The following is a 26,276-nucleotide window of genomic DNA, read 5'->3' as shown; positions in this document are numbered from 1 at the left end:
AGCAATGACACTTCTCTGCAGATAAGTCCTTACATATCCTGAGGCATGGGCCATTTTGAGTGATCTGCTTTTTTGAAAAATTACATGTAAAGATTAGGTGGGTGTGAGTCCCAACAAGATTCCTTGCCTGAGGTGGTAGGTGGACATGGTGTACACCGCCTTGCTGTTCGCTGGATCTCTTTTGTCTCTACCACCAGTTTATTCCATGGCATTTCTTTGCAGGGAAGGGCGGCCGATGGGGAGGGATGTAACCAGCTTTGCCTCGGACCGTTGGTAGCCCTGAGAGCGTGTTGCCCTGCACCCTTGGAACCTGCCAGCCGTTTGCTCTCCAGCTAGCAGGGCTCCCCCCATTTTACCTTGTCCTTGGGTGATGTCTGTGTGTGGCTGTGCCCTGGGCTGCAGGTGAGGGTGCAGAGCTCTGCCCCTTGGATTTGGCTACCCTAGCATTTGCAGGGCTCATGCTTGCATGTCCCTGTGAGCTATGTTTCTTGTGAAGCACAGTCCCTGCTCCACCCCAGCAGAAAAGCTGGGTCTTTGTGGCTGGGTTTGGACAGCAAATTGCTGCCTGTATCAGCCTTCCCTGCTCCCGTGCAGACCTGGTGTATGGGGAGCTCATTTCAGGGGTTTGGACTGGGGCTCACCCGTTCACCTAGCACGGGTTGGGTGCCCACTACCTGCTCAGCCCTGTGGAGCATCTGTATCTGCAGTTGCATCCAGTTTGTGGGTTAGTTTCTGCTTCAGGGAGCTGTGGAGGGGTCAGTGGCGGGGCTCTCTGTTCCTGCCGGTAGCCACTGCAGAGACCCATCCTCCCAGTTCACAATTTCTTTTTCATTTAATCATCACTTTTTATTATTTGCAAAGTCTCTAAAAGGAATACAGCACATTACACTAATTTTCAGTCTTATCCTTTGCAACAACCCAGTTTTCAGAGACTAGTCCAGACTTTACTTTAGTCTGGCTCTGTGTCTCCTTCATTTTTCTTTCTTTTCATTGTCTTTTGTGCTGCAGCTGAGAGGAGATAGTTCTGTGTTATACTGTTGGGAAAGGGTTGTTGGATGGCACTTTAGTGCTGGTTCTACAGTGCAATGTCTGGGTAGCAAAAGTGGATGTCTTCTTCAGCAATCTCTGCCTTCCCTAATCCCACAAGGCGGCCGGGATACCTGCAGAGGGTGTAGGTTCTTTCTTTTCCTGCGGAAGCTGTGGGTCTTCTTCTTGGTGATGCTGTTCCTCTGATCCTCTTGCGGTGTGGTTTGAGTTCTCCCTGCAAATGGATGTCTCCGGCTCCTTGACAGCATTACGGCACCTTCTCTTTTTTCCTTTGAGGGCCTGTGGGACACTGTGGGCATTGTGGTAGCTGGCAGCCGGGTGTGGAGCGTGCTGCAGCTGCGGAGCTCCCTTTGCTGTTAACATTACCTGGTGCACGTAAGGCAAATGGGGATACACGACACTACTAGGAGGTGGGAGCATGAGGAGGGACTGTTCACAGTGCATGGGTTGGTCTGGGGCTGCCTGTACCTCAGTGGGCTGGGCATGGCTTTTATCTTCAAACTTTGGGCTTCAGCCTGCCTGCTCTGCTGCCTCCCCGCTGAGCTGACCCAGCCTCTCTGCCGGTGCCCTGCTGCCCCTGCTCCAGCGTGGGGAAACGCTGTGGTGGTGAGTGTGCGCACTGGTACCAGCTGGGGATAGATGCAGCCCTGGTGCTGTCAGGCAGTTCTCCCCAGAGGTCCTATAAAGCCTCTTTGAGCAAAAGGTGGAGGACAGACCCTGCTAAGCTGAGGCCCCTGCATTCTTCTTGAGAGCGGGGGTAGTTGTGCCCTCGGGCATAGGAAAGGCAGCCAGCCCAAAGCTGGTCCATCTATGCTCCAGCCCAAGGGCCGGGTTTGGACTGGATCATTCACTGCTGCTAAACCTACAAGCAGCGCTGAAAATCAAGGTGCTTTGCAGAAAGCGTCTCCTTTCTGCTGGGTGCCCCATCTCAAGATAGCTCACTAAACACAAGTGAAGGTTATAATACTCATTGCAACCTAATGACATTTTTTCAGCAAATGGCAGCACTTCTCTGCATTCCCAGTCCTGCCCTGCTTCTCTTGTCTGTGGGAAATCTGCACTTGCTTCCTCTCTGCGTGCTGTGCCCCATTCTGCTGCCCTGCTTTTACTCACTTCCTTGCCCCTCACTCTGGCTCTGGCAGTGCCATCAATGAGCCTGGAAAAATAAGCCCAATAGAGCTCATTCAGTTTTGACTCTACTCAGTGCTACGCTTCCTAATTTTGGATCTCTTGTGAGAGAGCTATGCCTTAGCTTACACACTGCAGGACTGACACTCTGGGCAAAGTGCCTATTAACACTACTATCAAACTGTTGTGTGCAGCGTCTGCTCCACAAACAGAGAGCAACCTTGCCTGTCTCACACGCTCTGTCACTGCTGTCACCTGTGTTGAATTTGGCCCTGACTAGCTGATGGTGGAAGCTGTGGGTGCGATGGAGGTGATGCTGGGCCTGGTGTTTGTCAGCAACAGCCACAGATCCACGGCTGCCTGTAGAAGCATTGAGCCAGGTGCTTACCAAGCAGAGCTGAGAGCATCCTGCTCCTGGTTTGGGAAGCGGTGTGTCAGGGCCAGCCACTGCATAGGGTGAAGTGGTCCTGTGCTCTGGCTACAGCAGTTGTGTGAGCCTTGCTGACTGGGAAGTCCTTCCAGGGAATCATGAAAGCAGAACTGTTTGTCCAGCACCCTTTTGCAGATACACCCTACCCCTCTTTTTTGCTCCTCCCTGCTACAGTACTCCAGAGAACACCAAGGGAAGGGAGACATGGGATCACTCCTCTTTACTTGCTGACATTGCCTCACTCACCATTGCCACTTCAGGTGGGCTTTTGTCAATCTCTTCCTAATTAGCTGTAGCTGGTGGCATTAACAACTGCAGGTGACTTGAAGCTTGAGGCCCTCAACTCACCTGAAGCTGTTGATGGCCAGAAGCTTTCTGCAGCCAATGATGGGATGTGAAGGGAGTCGCCATAGAAACATCTTGGGCAATAAATGGAGCCTCAAAAGCTTTGAACTCCTTTTAGCAGAAGCCTATGTGTGAATGTGGGTACAGGCAGGTAGTGGTGTGCACATGGATGGGGAAAGGTGTGTACACCCAGCAGAGCAAGGATGTGAGGCATCTGGAAACAGCAGCTGCAGGAGCAAGCACAGGATTTAAACACTGCTTTGGTAAGCTAGCGTTTCCCTGAGGTTTTGATTGCAAAACTGAGTCGGAGCAGGAGTGTGTGATATTATCCTGATACTGGTCTGGCAGGAGAGAGCTCATTCTTGCAGATGAGCTGTATCCAGTACCTTACAGCATGCAGCCCTTCCTGCGCGCTGCAGCCACAGGCTTGTGGGGGCAGCTAGGGAAGCCTTGTTCCCCAGCACTGTGCACAGCAGCACCTGGGAACTCAGCACAGCCTCTGCGGGTGGCACCCATCTGTGTCTGATCCTCTTTCTTGACCACTGCTGCCCTTCCCTATGGTTTGGCACTCAGGACCTGTGTGCAGGCAGACCCCAGCTTATGGAGGGTCTGAGGCCCCATGTCCACCTGAGAGGCACTGGAGTTGGGTACCCTGGGGCATGCATCCTCTGCCCCCAGGCCCTGTCCTGGGTCTGCTCCCCTCAGTGTCCCCTGCTGCCTTCCCTGGCAGAGCCTGGATTCTCCTTTCTGGCTGTTCACTCGCAGGTCGCTTGGGGGCTGCAAGCTGGCTGGCGAGCCTGGGTTTCCTGATCACAAGCTGTGGGGCAGATTGCTCCTCTGCATCTGAGTCCCCACATGGGCCAGAGTCAGGAAGGGCAGATAAAGGTTTGGCTGCTCCAGAGGCTTAGAAACCCTCGTGGTCTGGCCATCCCAGGACAGAAGGGTGCTGGGAGCCCTGGGCCAGGCCCTTGTTCTGGCAGCCTCTTTCTGCTGTGGGATGGCTGTTCCCCCTGTGTGGGATGCCCTGTGCAAGACGGTAGCTTCTGTGTGTGCCTGGGGATGCTGCACTCCCTTCTCCAGTCCTGCTTCCTTGCATCTCTGTCTGCCACACTGGGATTATCTCCCTCTGCTCCTACTGCAGCTGCTTCCCGGAATCCCAAATCCCCCAATTGCTGTTTCTCCAGTAATCCTTGTCATTAAAAGTGGCTCCTAAGCGCAGAACACCACCCCCTCCTCTCCACAACTAGCACCCTGTCACCCTCTCTAGAGAGGAGTGGTTTGAGATGGGCACATACTAAAAGTGAGCAAATGAGCTTGTTAACCTGGGACAGGATGCTGTCCCCCCAACCTGCTACCAGACTCCAGACTCACCCTTGGCCTTAGCTCCTTCTGGATTTTCACTATTCCATTTTTTAACAGTGTGAAAACATGTTTTCTCACCTGTTGTTATGGCCCTGACAAGGCATGTGGCTGTTGGTGACAGTGTTGTGCATGTGTGGGAGAGGGAATTGTTTGCCCTGTCACTGGAGTCTAGAAGGTTGAAGATGTACAGGTGAGGGGTTCCTTCAGGAGCTGGACTTAACCAGCTTTCAGAGCTTGGCTGCCTTCCCACTTATGAAATACAGCTGAACCTTTTGATAGCAGGCGGGTAGGAATAGCTGAGCATCAGCAGAGTCCTTAAGAAATTGCATCCCTGCTTAAACTTTTAAAAGTCAGCTGAACACCCATTTGCTACAGCCCTCCTGGGCTGTTCCCCAATAGCATGACATTTTTTGCAATAAAACTCCTGCTCCAGTAATACTGTCCAAAGGCAGGGTGCACCTTTGCTGGGCATCCTCACCTGCACCGTAACACAGGAGAAGGGGAATCTTCCCGTGCCAGATCTTGGACTTGCTGTGGCGGTGCCCACCGCTGAGGTGCGAGGTCAGCTCTGCCCGCCGGCTGGTGCGTGCCCGGGCTGGCACCCCGAGCCTGGCCCGGCACCCCGAGCCTGGCCCCGAGCCCTCGGTGCCTGAAGCAGCTGCAGGCTGGCAGCGAGCAGGCAGCGGTCTGGCTTTTTCCTGACTTTTGGAGAGGAGAGAGGGCGTGGGGCTCCTCCTCGGGCCGCGTGCCGGCAGAGGGAGCCATGCATCCTCGTTTCATATGCACAGCCTGACATGCCAATTAACGAATTAATTTGAAAGGTGCTGTGAGAGATGAGATTAGAACCAGGATCCTCCACTGGGCAATGGCTCAGCTAGTCTCACTGAGGCTGAGAAGTGACCATGCCCTTCCCAAATCCATCCTCTCTGCGTCGCCACCCAAGTTCATCTCTCAGGTGAACCCTTGGGTGGGTTTGATCTGGCCCAGCTTCTGGTGGCCATGCAAGACATGAACAGCCTCCGTGGCAGGTATGGCGGAGGTTGATGCCAGCGCCTCGGTCAGCTGGGTGTGTGTGGGCAGTGGGCAAGCCACAGGCACACAGTGGACCAGGACTGCAACTGTGAGCCTCCACGGACTGTGGGATGAGTGACCAGGGACTGTGGCTGACCCTGCAGATGTAGACATGGCCTTGCTTTGCCTTGCTTTGCCAGGACTTGGCAATGGATTAGCTAAGGCAGACAAGAGCTTGTGAGCTGAAGCTGGGGTTGTGAAGTCTGACATCATTAGTCCTGCCTAGAGGACTGACTGTTGTGCTGGCAGATGATGCTGCTCCCTTCCTTGGTACCACAAAGCGATTCAGGCATGAAGTGAAATGCAAGCACTGAACCTTCCCCAGCTGGAGTAGCAACCACAGGTGAGCATTTATGGATTTTGTCTGAAAAAGCTGTTTACATTTTTGTGCAATGGGAGACTCATGTCTGACTGGGAAGGATGCTGGAACCATCGGTTCAGGCTTGAATTGGTTTTGCACCTAGAGTGCCGAAGTGCTTTGGTGAATTAGAGTTTGGGGGTGGGGGGGTGCTTCACTAGGAGGTGATGGCAGCTGGATGAGCTGGTGGTGCTGGGCTGCTCCAGAACAGGAGATGTGAGCTCACATCACAGGACTGAGAGGCTCAAAGCTTTGTGCAAGGAGAGTGGCAGCTTCTCACTGTGCCATGGCTGCTGCTTTCTGGTTAATGCATTCGGAACAGGGTCAGTCTGACTTCCTCTGCTCTGGCAGTGAACGCGGCCAGCAGTGGAGCTGCCATGTGTTTTGGGACTGTTGTGGGTTAACCCTGGTAAGCAGCTAAGCACCACACAGCCGCTTGCTCACTCCCTCACTCCCAAGTGGGACAGAGGAAGAGGAAAGGAAGAGTAAAAGCAAGAAAACTTGTGGGTCGAGATAAAAATGGTTTAATAAGTGAAGGAGAAGTGGAAGAGAGAAAGAAAACGAAACAAGGGATGCAAAGGCAAACACTCACCGCCTTCCAGGGGTCGACTGATGCCCCGCCAGTTCCTGAGCAAAAGGTGGCTAACCCCCCTGAGCTCCCTCCTCTGCCTTTTTATTGCTGAGCATGACGTTACATGGCATGGGATGTCTCTTTGGTTAGTTTGGGTCATCTGCCTGGTTGTGTCCCCTCCCAACCTCTTGTGCACCCCCAATCTCTTTACTGGGGGGCATAGTGAGAAACAGAGAAGGCCTTGATACTGTGCAAACACTGTTCAGCAATAGCTAAAACATTAGTGTGTTGTCAGTGGTGTTTTGGTCGCAAATCTAAAACACAGCACCGTATGAGCTGCTATGAAGAAAATTAACTCCATCCCAGTCAGACCCAGTACAGGCACCGTTAAACACCTTTTCTTGCATACCCCTTTGGGGTGCCTGCGCTGTAGGAAGGTGCCTGGTGCCCTTTGCAAAAGAGCCGTTGTTAGACCTGGGCAGTGCAGTGGGACATGTGGCCTCTGTCCTGTGGATCTGATGGCAAAAGCGCACTCAAACTGCCCTGGGCAGAGGCATGCCACTGCCTGTGATGCTGCCAGGCACGGTTTTTGTTGTGAGAAGCTAGAGAGACAACTGAGTGCCAGAAAGCAAGCCTCATGGAGCAGGGCTGCATGCATGCAGTGAGCTGCTAGCTCAGCTGGTGTAAATTAGCCTCAGTCCATCACAGTGGTGGAGCTGGCAGGACACGATCTGACCTGTGACCACGCAGGGGCTGTGGCTGCTGCCGAGTGTCTCCCTTCCGTTCCTGGGCACAGGCTCCAGTCAGATTTGGTGCTTCTGGGGAAGCCTTTTCCAAACCTTAGGCTGTCCCAGAACCAGAAAATCCTGCAGCTGAGTCTGTGTTGCTTATACCAAGCACTGTCCTGGTTGTGAAAAGCTGCTGTGAAATAGAAATGAGAGGGAGGGACCATAAAGCACCAGGCTGGAAGGCCTTTTCTTTAAGCCACAGCTGAGCTGGGCTTAGGCGGAGGTAGGACACAATGTCTGGTCCTGGCTTCCACAAGGCGGCACGTGCGTTTCCCTTGTGAGCGATCAAAGGCTGCTACTGAGATTCATCTCTATCTTTTTTATATCTAGTCGATCACTGTGCTATCTGGTGCCTCCCAAGTATATTTAGAAATAGCAATGACAGTTTTTCTTTCTCCTTTTCTAGCCGGTGTGTGAAGTGTTTGATAAGTTTATGTGGTTTGTATGTTTTTGTGTGTGAGGTCTGTCTGTGCCTCTGTGCGCCAAGATGAGGAAAGCCGTCTCATGAGCTCGTGCTTTTGGTGTGCCCCACCATGGGGGGCTGAGGACTGTACAGACGCAGTGCTTGTGTCTGGCTCAGTCCTGAACCTCTCAGAAGTTTAGTATCAGCCCTGCTCAGGGCAGCTGTGTCTTGTTAGTCTGTTTTTGAATCACAGTGACTGCACGTTCAGGTGTGAGTTTTGGTGTCAATTCACTGTGAGGTCTGATGGGAGAGGTGAGTAGGAAGACCTGCATACAACTCTGAGTCCAGCGTGGAGGAGGATGGCTTTTTGGCTGGGCACCGCTTGGCTTTGGATGCCCAAACTCTGCCTGAGGCTGCTGCCAGCCCAGGAGCCTGAGAAGGGTGGTTATTTGGAGGGGAGGACACGAAGGAGCACGTTTGTCTGCATTGCAGTGCTTCCAGTTGACTTCAGCCTAGTTGGCTTTAGCCAGTCCAACGTTTTCCTCCTGTGGTGTTAGGAGCGATGGGGGCCTGGAGACTGGTGTGGCAGCATGCAGAGGACTAGCACAGCATGGCTGGCTGCTTGGGTTGGGGTGGTGGGCTCTGGATGGACCTGTTCCTGCTTGGGCACACACCAGGGACTTTGGGGCTACGTGCGTGAGTTCTGATGTGATTGTCATCAAACGAGCTAGAGAGGAATGTGGAGGGGGAGGAGGAAGTGAAACGGCCTAGGGAATAAGGGGAGAGACAGCAAGGGTCTGCAATGTAGTGACAGAGTAGGATGCAAATGGACAAGGTGTGAGGGGATGACAAAGCCAGAGAAAGCCATGTTTGCATGTGGGAAAGTGGGAGTGTGTCTGTGTATGTGTGCTGCCAGTTCTCACCCTCTGAAGCATGGAACTGCTTTGGGGAAGGGGAGGGTGCTTCTGGTGAGGGTACTCAGAGCCAGCTTCTTTCCATTTTTTTGGTTGTTAAGATCTTTCACTGTCACCAGTACCAAGTGGCTGTTGGGCTATGTGCTGGATGGAGAGAATTAGGTCAGAGGAGCCCTGTGTGTGCACTGGGGCATCCGAGGGGAGGCCACTTGCTGAAGCAGTGCAAGGCTGCAGACGTGCATTGGGTCTGAAGGACTCAGAGCTGCAAATGACTGCACCTGCCCGTGTGGGTTTCTGTGCCCCCTCCTGTGTGCACGCATACTCACGTGTTCGAGCACGATCCTACTTGCTCAAGTGTATGCATATCTCTCCCTGGCTCTATTCTTTCACATGCACTTTGTCCATTTGCTTTTCTGTCCTCCCTGCTGCTACTGTAATCTCTCTCTCTCTTTCTCCCTTTGTTCCCTGGGCTGCTTTGCTGCCTCTTACTTCACCATGTCCCTCTTTATTCCTTTTGATAATAATAACATTAGAACCTACATACAAGGCCCCAAGGTCCCTGCTTTGTGCAGATACATCAGGAAAGACCCTTCAAAGCCTGTGTGCTGGAGAGAGAAGATTCTCATAGTCTCACTATTGCCAGTACTGGCAGAGGCAAAGGGCTTTATTGTGAAACATGACCTGTACAAAACCCCACACTGTGTCCCGTGTCCGTCCTGGAATGTCAGAAGTGAAGATGCCGGACTTGTTTGATGGAGTTTTACACCAAAGGCCTGAACCCTTATGCCTTATTGAGGAATTGGCTGATGAATCTCCCTTTATCGCTTGTGCTGAGCAGAGTGGTTGTTCCCAGAGCTCCCAGTCTGTCCCTTCCTCATTGTGCCATTGGTTTGGTAGTGACATTAAAGTGAAGCTACTTGCAGATTCTGTTCTAGTCTGCTGTGTTCACATGCTTCGAGCTTTCAGAAATGTTCTCCTTTTCAACAGCAATTTGCACATTTGGCCTCTGCTGAGAGCTGATGCTTCAATGGGATGCTGAAGGCTGGTGGTTAGAAAGCAGCGTTTCTAGTGACACACTGAGGCTGTCTTGTTTTGCATATGTGGTGCCCACTACATTTCCTTTGCTTAAAGGTCCTATGTGGCTGCTGGATGCTGGTCCACAGTCTGCAAATACAATGCTGGAGGAGGTGGAGGAGGAATAAAAATTTTTGTTTCACCTGACAAAGTGGTCGGAGTTTCTTGCAGAGGGAAGGCTAGTACTGTATCTGGCTTGCAGAATCATATCCAGAAACCTAGGGTGTTCTTGTTGATTTGTGATAAGGACATGGCTCTGCTGTGCTAGTCCATCATGGTATCAACGATTCAGACTCTAGCCAGGAAAGGACTCTGAAATCAGGAGACAGATTTAACACTTTAATTTTTTTCCTCTTAAGGTCTTCCAAGAAATGTGCATCCTGTCTGTAGTGGTCTCTTTCAGCTTTGTTCAGCCACACTCCACAGTTTTCTGATGCTTGCTTCCACTTTGACTCTCTCATAGGTGAACCTTTTGTTATGCCTGCGATGGTGCTTGTGTCCTGAATCTCCTTGCTGAGAACTGGATTTGGGAAGGAGCAAGCAGCAGGCAGTAAAACCAAAAGCCATCACCTGTTCCTGGAGTTTGCTGCTGTCTGCAGCCCTTTTGATTTATGCACAGCAAAGGTCACTGAAGCAACAGGCCGTTTTGGCATATTTTCTTACCCTGTGTATTGTCTTAGAGCAGCATGACCTGTATGTGGTGTCATTACTCAAGAACAGTAAAATGAAACTGGAGGTGGGGTCTAGCAGCAGGACCCTCAGTTCTTGTCTCTCTGCAGTAAAGGGCAGAAAGAGCAGGGAGGCCATAAAGCCCATGCCAGCCTCTTCCTGGGCACTGTTGGCCACTGTAGAGCCTTTTTGCTTGCACTTACATCGGTAGCTGTATTGGGACTGGCTGCCAGCAGGACCATTTCCTCCTTTCTTTGGGCAAAGTGGCTCAGAGAGCCTGAACACCCTTTCCAGGGAGAAACTTGGTCTCTCTTCTGAGCCACAGACCTGGGGGATGATGTCATTTGCTGACACAGCAGCAACATTGGCAATTCTGCTTGGGTCCTAGGCATGAAGATTTTGGGAATCCAGACTGGAAGCGGCTGTATGTCAGTGCTGGCAGCCGACAGCAAAGCAGGGGGCTCCCAGAGCAGGTGGCCAAGGTGCCTCTTGATGAGGTGTCTAGTCCCATCCCAGGCTCATCACCCTGGGAGAGGGGAATGGGTGGTTTGCCTTTCTCCGGTGTTAGCTGTTGCTGCCCTTAGATCTGCCCATGGCATTTAGAGCTCTCATCTGCTCTGGGCTGCTATGCACGTGCGTGCAGCTCTCAGGAAAGACCCTGATAGCTGAAGGTGGAGGAGGAGAGTGAGTCCTCCCTGGACAAGGCATGCTAGTGAAAAATAAACTGGATCTGGCCAGGTAAAGTCTTTGAACAGCACCTGTAAGTAGACAGGGCTGCTCTGTGATGGCTGCCTCTCCAAAGGTCTGTGTCGCTTTGGACTCAGCCAGGAGTTGTTTGCAATGCGGAGAGCGGCAGGCATCATTCTGCTTGTGGGGACGGGGGGGTATGTGAGAAGTGTGATGGAGCTGGCAGAGTAGGGGAAGCCTGTGTCTGCCTGGCCAGTGCAGGGCACGCTCCCTGGCAGACAGGACAGAAACGGAGCAGGGCCTTGTCTCCTGTTGTAGCATTTACTGGTGTGTGTCGGAAGAGCCAGGATCTGCCCTTCTTTAAGGGGAGGCGAGAGGACCGGCACTCCTCACCTCTATGCACAGGGGAAGGCAGCGGGGCTGGCGTGCCTCTCTTCAAACTGTCCCATCGCTCCTGGTCTGCAAACTCTCCTCCTCTTGCTACTTAATATTAGTATTCAGTTTGTGGAACGGGCTATGCAATTAACACAAAGGTACAGTCATTCATTCTGACTGGAGGACTCATGGGATCAGATGTACTGGGGATAGGAAGCAGAGGCTTTCTGCTGGGAAAGAATGTCACAGCACAGCGGACACAGAAATGAAAAGCTATTAATAATGATCCCGGAACTTCACTTCCATCAGCTGTTTATTTAAAGGTGCTCCGTATTCAAAGCCTCCTGATTTATGTGGGCAATAACACTCACAGTCCTGGGATCACTTTTTTAAGCAAGGCTAATGGGGTGAAACCATCATACTGCGACAGTAGAGATCAAGCTGGGAAAATGATACTAGAGAGAAAAATAAACTATTGCCTAGATTATCCAGGAGCTGTGCTGGGCTGGGAGTTGGTGTGAGCTCCCTGCTCTTCCAGCATTTATTAAGGCTTTTACTTCCTTTTTTCTTGTTCTTTGTGAACAGAATTTACCAGGCATGGAAGGATATAAAAATTTGTTCTACCAGACAGGATGCTAAAAGCTTCTGGTTTTGCATTCAAGTGAAGTTTTGTCTGTAGTGCAGCCATGTGTAGCTGTTCTGCCATGCAAGGCCCCAGGGAAGACAGCCTCCACGTCCTTGTCTCCAGGGGTTCCCATCCTGACTCAGCCCTGTTCCTGAGGGACTGGTCCCTCCGGGGAAAGGGGTTTCTGCCGCCTTCTGTCCGTTGCTTGGTTTTTGCTTGCACAGCTGTGGTGTCAGGGCACCTCTGCCCTCAGCTGTGTGCCTGGAGGGGTAGAGGTGAAATGTTGAGTGCTGTGGCAAGGATGGGAAGAAGGGGCCACTGTGCTCTGGCGGGCGGCCAGTGTCCATGCAGATTCTCTTCACGGGGCTGCTCGCCCTGGCAGTGTCGGTGAGGACTGCTTGGTGGGGCCATGAGTGCTGGGCCAGCACGGACCTGGCTGATGGATTTGGCACAAACTTGTGATGTTTACCTCTTCCTGCGGCAGGGAGGTTGGGTTGCAAGTGCAAGAAGGGTTTGGGGCAGGAGGAATGCGAGAGAGCTGTGCCAGTTTCTTCTGAATCTGCCAAGCGAGCCCTTGGGGGACAATACTTGGTTTCACCAGCTCCCTCTGGACCTCTGGCAGTGTGCAGAAGGAGTGCCAAATGTTGGCCATCCAGAGTATACATGACTTTGTGGTATCTGCAAGGCAGTGAGCAGCTTTTGGCAAAACCTGCCTGTTTTTCCTGGTGAAGTGAAATAGCACTTACGCCGCCAAGCTGTGGTTTGTGTTGCTCTGGACAGGGTCTGACTCCTGGGACGTGACTCCAAGTGCTGTACATCATCAGAAGCTGGTAGTGGTGATGTAATTAGTAGAATGAAGCAAATGATTCCAAATAAATAATGCATCTATCATTAATGATCGAATGCAAAATTTAGCCTATTGCTGTTGTCTGCAAGTTGCCTACAAGGAGGTCATAATCTTTTAGTCTGTTGTGGGCTGGAGAAAGCCTTTATCTACAGCTCATTGGTGAACGGTGTGCTGTGAGGATCGCTCGCTTGGAGACCTGACCCATCTGCTCCAGTGTGTAGGTCCCTGGCCCAGCAAGAGGGTCAAATTCCTCCTGGTTGTGTTTTGTGAGGGGGAGGTGGGCTTTGCTTTGAATGAGTCTCTAGGTCTGGGTGACCATCCAGAGGCCCCTTTGGGTCTGTGAAGGTCTGGTGCCCTTTCTCAAGAACACCTGCTCGTTACTTGCCTGTTTCTGCTCAAAGTGCAGCCGTAGGGACCCAAGGAGGGACCTAGCAGGGCTCTGATGACCTGGGGCAGCCCTGAGGGGTGCGCGGTGGCTCAGTTCTTGCTGTGCTCCTCTTGGAGATGCAGACTTTCAAATAGACTTGGCCAAAATGTGCTACCTGTGTAGGAGACTCAGCTACCAGGGATTTCTGCCAACTGCGGTGGATTTTTCTGAGCAATGCTGCATCTTAGCAAAGCATATTTGCTTCCTGTTTGGGGGATGAGACTGTGTAACATTCAGCTTCAGGTTCCTGAATTTCTGTGGTATCAAGATTCCTTCCTTTCTCCCCAGTGTGTTTGCTCAGGAATTTCTGGAGAGCAGGAAGGTTTGAGGCTGGAGCCTCTTCTTCCACATGCCAGAAAAGCCTGTATTTAGGCAGGACAGTATTGCTCAGGTGGTGGTGGTGGTTGATGGTGATGGTGCATTTGGGAGTGACGTGTGCTGGCATGGTGCTCTGGCTGCCGCACGGGTGCTACAGGGACAAGTCTGGTAGCCTGGGTGGCTGAGGAGCGCAGAAGCAGAGCAGTGCATTTTGGCAGGATATTGTTGCAGAAATAATTTTCTTATCCGTTATACTATGTTGTTTCTAATTCTTACTTAATGAGCTCCTCTGAAAATAAGAAAGTTATTGTAACAGTTTTCTTAAGTGTGAAAGATCAGGCTGAAATTGGCATTGAAGAGACTAATTACTCTCATTCTTCCGCCTTTCTGACAGCTGTTTATTGCTGCAGACCTTGTCCTGAGGTGCTGAGGGAGCCACTTGCCTCTTTAGGCTGCTTTCGGCCTAAGGTACCTGCAACAGAAAGTTGGTGCCTGTTTCTAATCTGGGCTGTGCACAACTTGAACGTCCTGCTACACCGGAAAAAAGTACTGCTAAAGCTGCAGGTGTGAGACTTGTGGTGCAGCTCGCCCAGGTCTTGTCCTGCTTTTCACTGCTCTCATCCTACGTCGTGACCTCTCCGCTTCAGTGTGGGTGATCCTATGCTGACTTGGTCTTAGTCTCAAAATGACAGCGTGCTGCCACAGGAAGAGACTTCCTTGGTCTCATGCGTTCTGTAAAGAGGGGTCACATGTCTCGTACCAGGAGGACTGAGAGATTTCCAGGGACAAAATTGCCGAGAGGACTAAAATGTGTAGGGAAGAAGAGTGAGCAGCAGCGACACCTTCCTGAAAGCGACGTGTGCCTGCCATAGTATTTATTTAACCAGAGGACTGAATCTGAGCCTGAGCCTGACCTTGAACCCTGAGCAGCAAATTGAAGGAAGTTTCTTTGAACTCTTTTGGCTCAGTGTAATACCCACTTGTTATTCTCTGTAGGAATCTGGGGAGACTTTCACGAGAGGTGGAAAGTTGCAGACAAGAAAGCTGTGAACATCTTCAATTTTCCATTTAATCACGCAATATTGAATGATAAATAATTCATGCATCTGCCAAACATTTGCTTAAAAGAACCCAATTCCCTCCACACTTGTCAAAGTGTAAGAATTCCATTCTGTGGTTTTTTATTTTAATCTGTCCTTTAACTCCTATCCAGATGCCCACTTGTCTGGGCTATCAGCTTTGATTCCACTTGCCCTGTTTTGGGCAGTCCGGTGCTCATGCCTTTCCTTTCTTGTCACTTCTGCTGGCCTCTGGGGCCCAAAGAAGTGGCAGCAAGAGGCAAGGAGGGGAGTGATGGTGGTTCCTGTGTGTCCTTGGGCTGTGCCACGGGGATCAGCTCTGGTGGTGGAGGCTTGTGGGGTTTCTCTGCCCTGCTGTATGGGAGCATTTCTGGCTCCTCATGAGGTAGTGGGGCATAAAAGATGCAAGCCTGTTGGGAGTGCAACTTCTGACTGCACAGGGCATTTGTAAGGGGATGACTTTCAGATGTGGCTGTCTATCCAGATCCTGAAATTAAAGACCTGCTCTGAGCTCTGGAGCTTTCTCTCCACAGCAGGAGAGCTCTGTCCACCCCAGCAGTTGTGAGAGAGATGCTGCGATGGCTGCAGACATCTGCCCCATAACCAGCACTGCTCACCCTTGGCCTGTGGGGGCAAAGGATCTCTGATGGTGCCGGTGGTGTCAAGCCTAGGGCAAGGATGTGCAGGAAGCGTGGTGGCTGGGTCAACGTCCATTGCTGCAGGCAGGCATTGGAGGAGCAGCAATGTCACCTTGTCCTCCTGCCCAGCTAGAGACAGGGTCTCCCTCAGGTGCTCTCTTTCAGCTTCACCTGGGTGTTAATGCCAGTTTGGCACTGACTTTCAGTTCCTGTTTGGCCAGTCCCCTGGCTCAGTCCAGTTCTCCAGAAGTTTCTTGCCATAGCCTTGACTAAGATAATTTCCTGTAATTTGTGGATTTTGCTTCCTACATGGGGTCCCTTGCCATTTTCTGCCAGGTCACGAGTGAACTCATTGCTTGTTTTTTCCCTTTCAGTTTTTATATCAGGTTTGGGCTCGTGGCAATGGGGCTTCTCTTTTTTGTTTGGTTGGGGTTTTTTGTGTCTCCCCTCTTGTTTTTTTTTTTTTGTCTCCCCTCAGCTGTTTAGAACTCTGATTCTTCTGCCTCTGTTAACGATTCTGTTCACAAGCCTTTGAGAAGCCGGGCAGATAAGTCACGTTTCCTTTCTCTGCTGAAGTAATTGGTGGGTCCTAGCACGCACAGTGCTTAGCAGCATACAGCTTTCCTGTGCAAAGGAAAGACTAGCCATGCCCTGTCAGATCTGAGTGCTCAAGTGCTTTGTTTTGCTTTTTTGCTAGCACTTCAGGCAGTTTGTCAGGTTCACGGGAAAGAGTGACTCACCTGCGATCCCTTGAATCGTCCCTTGGGATCAGCCTTCTCTCTCCCATTGGGTCAGAGATGCCAGCACTCTTGATGCATGGGGCTAGGTGGGGTGGCAGCAGGAGTTAGTGCTGCAGGTGTTTTGCTCTATGCCAATGTCTGTGTGTCCAGCTGTGCAAGTGCTGATGGGTGTAGCCTGAGCTGCTTGGATACCCAGGCTTTAGCACTGCATCGAATCAGCAGAGAGGGATGAAGAGGCCAGTGCCTGCTGGTGCTGTGTTGTCACTCGTGTCAGAGGCTTCTGCCTCTGGACCTGACTGGGGATTTGTGAGGCGAGGGAGACCTCCCCTCTGGGAAGCAGGAGGGAAACACCTTCTGCTGCGGCTCCTTTGAAGCTGTGCTGGGTGTTGCATGCATAACTGCAGCAAGCAGGATCCTGAGGGGAGCAATGGGAATGTCCAAGGAGCAGGAGGGACTGGCGTGGGGCTAGCAGAGCTGGTGTGTAACGGATGGGCCGTGCAAGCACCTGCAGTCCCTGTGCTGAATGGCAGGAAGGGACCTGGTGTGCTCAAGGGCTCGGAGGGTGAAATTCAGAAAGGGGAAACCACAGATGGCACAGCAGAGCAGGGGCTGCTGTCACTGGGGTCAAGCAGTTGCTAGGCTCTGGACATGGACAGCAATCCTCTTTGGGGCTGTGGTTTCTCCCGTCTATCTTACTTGCCTCCTTGGCACTCAAAGGCAGAGCTTTTGCATGCTCAGCTGGGACAGCAGTTTGTCCTGGAGGCCGACTGCTCTGCCTGGTTAGTCAGAGCCTCCTGAGAGCTGTGGTCAGCTGGCTCCTTGTCTGGGGATTGGTGCAGATGTGCTGGCTCTGCCGGTGCAGCTTGCTCTGCCCGGTGTGGCTAGCTGTGCTCCAGCCTGCAGATGTGTTAGGCGCAGAGCAGCTCCGTGCTTTCTGTTCCTTCTTGGCTTGGAGGTGGTTTCTCCCAGGCCTGGGCAGAGGGAATCATGTATGTATTCAGGGCCACAGGAAGACGCCTTTGCTTCCACCTCCTCTCAGAGATTGTTTTTAAAGGTGAATTAAAAGTATTGTGTTCACGTAGACAAGGCATGAAAATTCCATATTTGGAAAAGAATTGCTGCAGAGCGAGACCGTTATGGCTGTGAAACCCTCTTCCCTAAGGCAGACTTTGAGATTTTCTTTGCAATTAAAATTTCTTTGAAACTTGGACCAAAGAAGATTTGGAGGAAAAAATCTCCTGAACTTTGAAAATACTTTTTTCCAAACAATGCTTGTGTGAGAGCTTTAACAAATACTTTTCCTCCCAGTGTGTCTGATAGCAGAAAGTGACTGAACATGAGAAGTCAAAAGGTTGTGAATAGCTCCTGCTCTGACAGTTGCTGCACTCTCCCATTAGAATTTCTCAAGGCAGCATCAAAGGGGGCAATAATTAAACTTAAAGCAACTTAAAAAGAAGGGAGAAAATGGATGTTTAGTCATACAGTCCTGAGCATTGTGTAGGTAGAAATTCCTCTGGAAAAACAACTTTACCTGGACCATGTGCAAGTTTATCTGAGAAGAAAAGCAGAGGAAGAAGTCCCCTGCTGGGAGAATAATTCCAAGGAAGCAGAAAGAGGAAACCCAGAGATTTACTTCAAGAACAGCATGACCAAACTTTTACTAAGTATAATGGGCTTTCTGCCCTGTTGTCAAAGCTGAGGCTAGGGTGACATTAGTGAGAAAACTTGATTTTATCATTATATGCCTGTCTTCTGTGCTCTGTATCAGGGCTGAAGACTTGCTGAAAGGCAGATTGCTATCAAACATTGCTTTGCACAGTCTGGATCTGCACTTGGGATATGTTCATCCAGTAACTGTGGTTACACAAGCCTTTCACTGCATAAGTAGAAATAAAAGTAATTTAAATATCCTCTTTCAAAAGCTTCTACAGTTTTGAATCCCTTGGCCACTTATCTCCAGCATTTGTACACACTGTGATGCTATGTGCCATCCAGACCAATATCTCTAGCCATCTCTCACTTGATTGGCAAAATGCGTTGAGATTCTGGAAAGGACACTGAATTAGAGTATGCCTTCTGCAGAATGTATTTCAGCAGAGGGATGCTATGGGGGTTCCAGAGCTTGCAGTGGCAAAAACCTGTCTAGCTTGCAGTTGCTCTCTGTTGCACCACGGTATTCTGACACATTGTCCAGCTTTGTTTCATCTGAACATTGGGCCTTAAATGCCACATCACTGATGGGATCTGCTGTGGAACGGGAGCTTGCAGTGCAGTGGCTATGATCATAATCCATCTTGACGTGAGTGGGCATCCCACACCTTTGCTGTCACTAGTGCTGATGTCCCTTACAGAATTAGCAATGCGTGTTAATGTATTCCAGCCAAAGACACTTGTTTGTGGTGGCTGTGGGTATTGCAGTGGTGCAGAGGTAATTGGAGCAGCAGCCAGGTTGTGCTGTTGGTCCCTAGTGTTTTAAATCTGCAGAGCACTCTGTAGGGCTGAGGGCTGGATGCCCTGACTATTCCATTGTCCAGCCCAAAGGGATAATCGTAAAATGCCTCTTGGATGCTAGGAAGGAGCTGTGGGAAGTTATGGGGATATAGGTGGGTGCTTGGCCATAGTGCAGTAGTCCAGGGTTGGTGTGGTACTGAGGTGCGTTGCCAGACGCAGCGTGTGGGATGTTGGATGCTTGCATATGATATGCTTGCCATGTGGCCTAGTCTGGAGTTGATAGTATCTTACATCTGGCAAGATTGCCTCCTCCCTCGTCTCTAGATTTTGAGGAGAAGTTCGTAAAAGAAAAAAAAAATATCTTTGCCTCATCTTGTCTTACAATATCCAGTAGAGAAAGTGAGCTCCAGAGAGCCTGAGTTCATGTCTTAGCCCTAGGCCTGGAGATTATGAACCATCTTAAAGCTTTGCAGAAGCCTTGCCATGCTTGTATTACCTCCGTACAACAGATACTGGAAGCATGCTCTAGCCAGCCTGTTCCTTTTCCCGGGAAGGGGAGCATTGAGTGGATTTGAATTCTGTTTAACAGGAGGAGACATGGTTATGCACTGCGTGCTGCAGTGTAGGCAGTACTACAGAAGAATTGTTGTTGAAGTAATTGCAGGCTTTTTGCTGCCCCGTCTCCCAGCAAGGGCTGTCTGATGCTGGGCTGTCATGCTGCCTGTGCTCTCGGGTCTGAGGCAGGCGGGCTCCCTATGGATGCAGACTCTGAGCTGGCACTGGTGTGGTCCCCAGAGCTGCTGTTGTGCTTGCACATGGCCTGAGCTGTTCCTTATGGCTGACACAGCTGGCACGTGTGGATGGTGCTGGACCCGGTGCTCACCCTCTGAGCTCTCAGGTAAAGGCACATTGGGGTCAGGAGTTGCTGGGCAGAGAATGGAGGGGCCTGGTTGGTGCTAGAGGTCTGCCTGGCTATTTGGAGAGGGTCTCCAGATAGACTTGCATGTTTGGGGAAGTAGCTGGTGTGAACCAGTGCTGCTCTTGCCCCTCCAACAGCGAGGCACGTCTGGCTGCTCACTGGGGAGCCTAGCAGGAGCTTTTGTCCATCTGACTCCTGTCCTGGGTCGTCTCCAAAGATGCTGTAGCCCTGCCTGTTGGAAGCAGCACTGCAAACCGCTGACCAGGCTGTGTCTGTGCTCTACATACGTCTCCAACCTGCCTCTTGCATCTCCCCGTGCTCTTCTCTCCACCCTCCCTGTGTAGTAGCTATGCTTGGTGCCAAAGCTGACAGAACAGTGCTGGGCCAATGTGGCTTCCTCATGACTATGGTGAGAGATATCAGCTCCAGACCAACAAGGCAGACCTTGGGATGCAGGCGTGCCACAGCTTTTCCCCAGCCCCCTTTGTCATTGAATCGTCTGCCCTTGGGAAGCCAGTGGAGAGCTCAGTGTGAGGAGCAACTGTCCAGCAGCACAAGAGTCCACAAGCTCCCAGTTTTCAGTTGTGAGGTTGGGCTTCTGCATGCAAGTGCTGGAAGCAACTGCTAGCCCCTCCCTGCAAACAGTCCCTGCCATGCTGCTGTCTGCTCCTTCCTTGTCTTTGTTGGGTAATGGGGCTGGAGCTGGGTAACGGATACTCCCAGTTTGAACTCATTCTGCAGGTAGCTAACTGAGCAATGAGGGCCATGCCCAGGACCATGGGGGTCAGGACTGAGCTATTGTCTCTGACCAGTGGCCTTCCTGCTGCAGCCTCCATTTCCTTGTCTGCTTTGGTGTGTGGGTATGCCATGGAAAAGCAGGAGAAGGCCCAAGCTTTAGGGAGCTTCCGTCTTGTGCTTGGTATTCGTTCTGTGGCTCTGCCTTCCCAAGGGTGGCACAAGCAGTGCCTTACTCTTGCCTTACTCCTCAGCAGTTTTGTAGCATCCTTGTGGCCATTCCAAACAGACTGAGCAGTCCTGATGCTCGTGCAGGCAGTTCCTGCAACTCTGCTGGGAGGTGCTGAGGAGCCAAGGCAGTGCTTCCAGGCTTGCGTTAGCTCAGGCAGCAAGCTGGGGTCGAGGAGGGAGGGCTTTCCTTCCGCTCTGTTGCATCTTTTGTAGCTGATGGGGAGCTCTGCATTTTCTGCTGATTATAAGGGCTTCTCTCAGAGGAACAGTACTGGTGTGACAGTCCTTCCAACAGAGCTGCAGGCACGGGGAGCACTGCATGAGCTCCCAGGGCGCTCACCTGGCCTCTGGTTGGGATCACCCCTCCCTGGGCTCCTGGGGCACTGCTGTCCTAGCTCTGGGACTGCAGCCGTGTTGGGCAATAGTGCAGTTTGGAGGTGTAGGACTGTGATGTATTGGGCAGTGCTATCTTTGTGTGCTGTTGCCTGCCTGTGTCTTCCCCCTCCCCCTGCCTGCTTTCCCCTGCATCAGCCTGCATTTGTAAAATGAAATAAATATTGACATGGACAGGATGCTATTCAATTTGTCCTGATCACTGGGCTGCGGTGAGTTCTGACAGAGCACAGTGTAAAACATAAGCTCAGGATGTAATTTCTACTGTCAACATGATGTACAGTACAGCTGTGCCAAATACACACCGACAAACTGCACAAACTCTTGTGGGGAGGGAAGGGGGGGAGTCGTTCTGATAATTGGGAAGCGGGGATGACAGAGCAGCAGGAGAGAGAGCATCACCCTGGGCCCGGGACAGTGTGAGAGTCTGGTGCTTCATTGCAGCTTCATTGCATGTGCGAAAGCCTGCCTGGCACAGCAAGTGCCTGGGCATGCTGCCATGTGGGTGCATGCGTGCTGTGCACCTGCAGCCGCATGCTGCTGCCTGCTTGGGATGCTGTGCTGCGGGCTAGTTCTGGCTGCAACAGCAGCAGCTCCCACTAGTTATTTATGGCTCCGCTGCTCATGTGTGGCAGAGAGAAGTGGCACTTCCAGCTGTTGCTGAAAGGTCTTCAATAACACGGGGAAATAAACGTTGTGCTAGTCTTGGTTCCTGTGCACGGGACCTTCTGTGATGCTTTGCAGCCCTGGGGTACTTTGAATCCTGCTGCAGCATGTGCAGGCTGCTGCAAGGGCACAAGCAGGACTTGGGGCTCTTGGGTCCACTGCCGCTGGAAGAGGTCTGTGATGTGACAGCCAGAAAGAAAGGTGTGCACACTGAGAAGAGACACTGACCCTAGCCGTGGCCTGAAGCTGTGACAGAAGAGAAACAGGCTGAGAATTTATGGGTGGAGAAGAAGAATCCAGTTTGTGGCAATGAGCCTTGCCACAGATGTGTCTGCATCGGTGTTTCTGGGTGGCTCTGGGTACTAAGGGCTGGAGCTCACAATAGGTTGTATAGATGGGCTTTGCAGTCCGGGACCTGAGTGTCTTAGAGGTGCATCGAGGCAGCTTGGGTTACGCCGCCTCCATTGCTGCCCACAGGAAGAGCATGCAAACAGCTCAGCTGAGTGTCGCTGAACTTTGGATGCCTGAGAGCCACCAGCAAACCACATTAGTTCAGACGTAGCAGTAAGATGAGAAATCTGTTACATGTAAAAAGCAGCGTAATGGCTGAGACTCTAAACACAAGGTTGTGGTTCCCACAGCAACGGCAGCCCAGCCCATGCGTGCTCAGCGGGACTCTCCTCTCTGTGGCAGTAGCTGCTCTGTGGAGTGCTCAGATGCAACAGGGCTGAGCAAGTTGCCTTGGGAACTGTGGGCCAGCTTGTCCGCCAGCCGGGGAGCAGCTCTGCTGGAGCTGTGCTCGCCCACTGTGGCATCTTTTGCCCTCGCTTCCTCTTCTCTACCTTGCTTTAGTGTATGCATTTAAATTGTTGCTTTTACTGGTTTATTGATACTGTTTAGGATTTAGCTACTTCCATTTATATGCTGTAACTCTGGCAAGGCTGAAAGAAAAGGCACAGTGCCTGTTTCGGAATGAGTAGCAGTGCCATCCCTGTGTGCATACAGGGCTGGCTCCAGTATGTGGCTCGGGTAGTCAGGTCATGGAGGAAATCAGCAGCTTGCAGCTGCCACTCAGGTGTGAAATGGTGCGATGAGAGGAACGAGGATGGCTCCTACTGCCCTCACGGAGCCAGCGTTGATGCTGTCTGCCAGCTGTGTGCCCTGAGCACTGCATGCTGGAGACAGCCAGGACAACACGCTGCCTTCCTGCCAGCTCGATCGGGGCCCTCGGATGCTGACGTTACTCATAGTACCTGGATTTGCACCATTGGGCTGGCTTTCTTTCAGCCTCCCTGTGTGTTCAGGAGGTCTTCAGTTGTTGCAGAACTGCTCTCTGGCAGTGGCATTGCTGCCTTGTCAGGCTTCTGGCAGGGCTTTATAAACCAGCATGGAGTAGCCTGGATGGCGAGGAGATGGTGTTAGGGTGGGCAGAGTGGGAGACTTCAGCAGCTGGTGACTGCCTCTCCCCAAGGCTCTGCTTACATAGTAGTCCTTGAGAACATGTGCAAACGGACTATCTGTTAAGTTCTCTTTCTGGCAGTTGCATTTACCAGGTACAACCCATTTGTACTTGGGCTTTGGGCACATCTGGAGGTGTTGCCCGCAAAAGTGCTGCAGAGTGGCAAGGGCAGAGGTGCTGGATAGGGTGTTCTTCCTGCACTTAGTGTTTGCCCTGGGTGCTGGCCTGAAGCTCTTGCTCTGGCACAGCTTGTGCTGTTCAGTTTATTGACATCTCTCGTTGTCTGGGGAACTTACTCCAAAATAGCCACAAATTTCCCAGACATGAGAAACTGAAGAGATGCTGTTTGTGACAGTGGTGTGCTATATCTTGTTATATATCCATGTCATATATATCATTCTGTATATCCATGTAAGTGTGATAAAACAGGTTTGTTTGTGTCCTGTTGTTGTCATCGTGAGTGTCTTGCTCTGAAGTCTGCTGCAGGTGGGGCAGCCTCAGCTCTGTTGCTCCAGAGCAGGGACCTTTATATCTGTGTTCAGTTGAGCAAGGCTGCAGTTACTTTACCCTGTGAGACTTCTAACAGTGGGAAGGAGTGACTCAGTCTGTCACCCATCTACAGGTCATCTCGCTCCCCTAGGTATAGTCTCTGATGTTAAATATTTTGATGTTTGATGATAGGAGTTCTCACTGGATTGGCAAGAGTAGCTGGCGCTTCAGGAGCAGTGGCAGGAATGGCTTCTGCATGGGGAGGCCTGACTGCAAGAGGGAGTCATGCCATTGCCAACAACCTTATGTGGCTGGTGTGGAGATGTCTTAATAACAAACGGTCTGGCAGGGAAGAGGGGTGGGGAGGAATGTTAGTGATTCTGTACCATGATTGCTAACATAAAAATACACTGGAGACCCTGTGGTCCTTGGAGCATGAAGTGCACAGGACTTGCACATGTGACAGCTGACATGCATGTGTGCGTGGAATATAGCGTGTGTACATAGAGGGGAAAACGTGTACATCCAAATGAGGCACAAATATGGACAAAAGAGAGCACCAGTGTGTGAGTGCTCTTAGCTGTGCATGGGGTGGAACATGCGTGTGAGCCCTTGTGTGTGAATAGATTTGTGCACATTGCATGACACGCTACTTGTGAACCATGAATAGGCAGTGCAGAATGATGCCTGGCACTAATGCCCTGTGTTTCTCAATAAGTGTTTGTCCAGACAGGCAAATGCGGAAATGGCGGTGCAGCTCACTGGATGCTTTGGGAAACTGCCATGTTGGTGCGGTCACACTAGGGAAATGGCAAGTGCAAGGAAGAGCTAGGGAAATACTTGTGAGCTGCCCCTGCTCTGAACTGCTGGGGCTGTTTAGAATCATGCAGAGGGCTGTACGGAGCACAGTCCAGTTCTCCTTCTATGGGGAATAGGTGGATATCTAGTCCAGGATTGTCCCCCTTTCCATTCATCCTCTTTCTCCCTCCTGTTTAGAGTAACAGATGACAGGAGATTAATTCTGCAAACCAGTGAAGATGTGCATGTTTCATGAGTAGTTCTGGCAGTGGCTGGTGTTGCAGAGCTCTGGTGGAAGCTCAGGGTGTTGGTGCAGGGAGAGATGGATGCTGCATACCCATCCCCATCTCCTGATCAGGCCTCTTCTCCCCAGATACTCGCGAAATGCAGTCTACCCTTGGCCACAGGTCTCATATCTTTGCCCTTAGTGCCTTGCAGGTGGCTTGAAGTTTACTCCAGAGCCCTTTCTTAAACTGTTAGCTTTAAAGTTAGCCAGGTGGCAAGTCCTTGAACAGATGCTTTTCTCCTAGCCCATGGCTGCAGAAGTGAGATGCCAGGAAAACTTCTGCCGGGAAGACTAGCAGCAGTGGCTGGACAGCCAGCACCTCCCACTGTCAGGCGCTGGCATCCCCTGGCATGCGCCTTGTCTGTGCATGCAGGACTGGTGTGGTCTGGCCCTGTGCAGGCAGCAGCAGCTGTGCAGTGCCGGGGGTGCTGCCTACACGTCTCCCACCAGCACGGGCAGCGGTGACCCTCTGCCGGCAGCAGACCTCACTCCTCTCGGCAACCAGGGCAGCGTGGTGAGGAGGTGCCCTTGACAGTGGGGCTCCTTGGTCTTGCAGTCCCTGCTGGAGCACATGTCCGTAGTGATGAGAGCTCTGCAGCTTGCTGCCCTCCCTTCTGGGGTACCTGCTCTAGCAGGACCTGCGGGGCTGGGCTCTGCTGTGGGGCACCCGGGGCAGGGCAGGGTGGGAGATACTGACCAAGGCTGCAGGGGCAGCACAGGGGGACACAGAGCCCCGCTTTCACACCAGCACTGACACCTTCGCCTTTTCCAGGCTCCTAGGAATGCTGCCGGCTGCCCTGCACCTCCCTGCGTGAGCCAGCAGAGGATGGAAGTGACCGGCATCAGCTGGGCAAAGGACGCTTCGCCAGATGCTGGGATGTCATCCCCCTGAAGATGGGAGTTACAAATGGGCTTGTGAACTGCACGTGCGGCACAGGCACCTGCGCTGCCAGACCCCTTGCGCAGTAGTCCAGGGCCACTGCAGGACAGGCAGACGTTGGCCACAGCAGCTTATCCTGTTAACTCCTCTGTGAAACCATACGTGGAAAAGCTTCCCTTCGCTTCCTGTGAATGACGGTTGCGAGTGCCCGTGCCCTGCACACCACTGCGGAGCTCCCTGCCCGCTGATGGGGTGGGCAGCAGGCTGTGCGTGACCCTGCTCCCCAGTGAGACCGGCGGCAGCCAGGCACAGAGCCGTGCAGCTCTGTCCCCAGGGACAAATGCCAGCTGCCAGATTCTTCTCTGGAGACCTAGGAGCAGCCTGCGAGGCACCAGCACTGACTGCTCCCACGCTAGCAGCGGGTGGTCCAGGACGCCTGTTGTCACAGATGTGACTCCAGCCTGCTGGGACAGGAGTGCTCCAGCTGCAGGACATGGCATGCGGCAGGGATGGGGATGCTCTGCATTGACCGGTGAGCCCCACGCTGCTAGTGTGGACTTTCCTCCTTGTCTTCCCTAAAGGATGCTAGTTGCCTGTCCGAAAGCTACTGCTCATGCGGCGTCCTAGAGTACAATGGCGAAGGGTCTGCAGGGCTTCTCGTGGACAATGCTGCTGCTGTTCTGCGCCATCCAGGAGCTGGGGGCCTGGGCCATGCACACTGCGGTGGAGGGCCCTGGGCTAGGGCAGCCGGGGGACCCTGCGCTGCTGGCCGGCGGGCGAGTGAAGCGTGGCTGGGTCTGGAATCAATTCTTTGTGGTGGAGGAGTACACGGGCACGGAGCCACTGTATGTGGGGAAGGTAAGGCAACCCTATGTCTCCATGGGGCTGACCAAGCCAGCGGCAGAGCAGGGCATGCTGGAAGCACGGTCGAGCCTGGCGGGGGAGACAGGGCCTGCATGAAGGTTGCTCATGGGGGCCTGGTTAGAGAAGTGCTCTATAGACTGAGATGGCAGGAGCCTGGTCCCTGCTGTGGGCTATTGAGGTTAATGTGCTCCCAGAGACTCTAGGGCAGG

General features: G+C 52.1%; 1 protein-coding gene across 4 annotated transcripts in view; it reads left to right on the top strand.

Annotated features, from left to right (window-relative positions):
• The window catches only part of CDH22 (cadherin 22), an 89,932-nt gene that overhangs the window by 4,722 nt on the left and 58,934 nt on the right, over window positions 1-26,276 (top strand). For 2 of the 4 annotated variants that reach the window (XM_050907195.1, XM_050907192.1), the window contains exons 1-2: window positions 3,155-3,213; window positions 25,096-26,061. In XM_050907195.1, the coding sequence (XP_050763152.1) occupies window positions 25,837-26,061 (225 nt within the window). In that variant the 5' untranslated portion in view covers window positions 3,155-3,213; window positions 25,096-25,836. Of the gene's footprint in view, window positions 1-3,154; window positions 3,214-5,647; window positions 5,727-25,095; window positions 26,062-26,276 lie in introns of those variants that run through there. The other 2 variants (XM_050907194.1, XM_050907193.1) reach the window with 2 other exon arrangements.

Source organism: Gymnogyps californianus, chromosome 17, assembly GCF_018139145.2.
Source record: "Gymnogyps californianus isolate 813 chromosome 17, ASM1813914v2, whole genome shotgun sequence".
In the NCBI taxonomy this organism is placed as follows: domain Eukaryota; kingdom Metazoa; phylum Chordata; class Aves; order Accipitriformes; family Cathartidae; genus Gymnogyps; species Gymnogyps californianus.
This window is presented reverse-complemented; position numbering and strand designations above follow the sequence as displayed.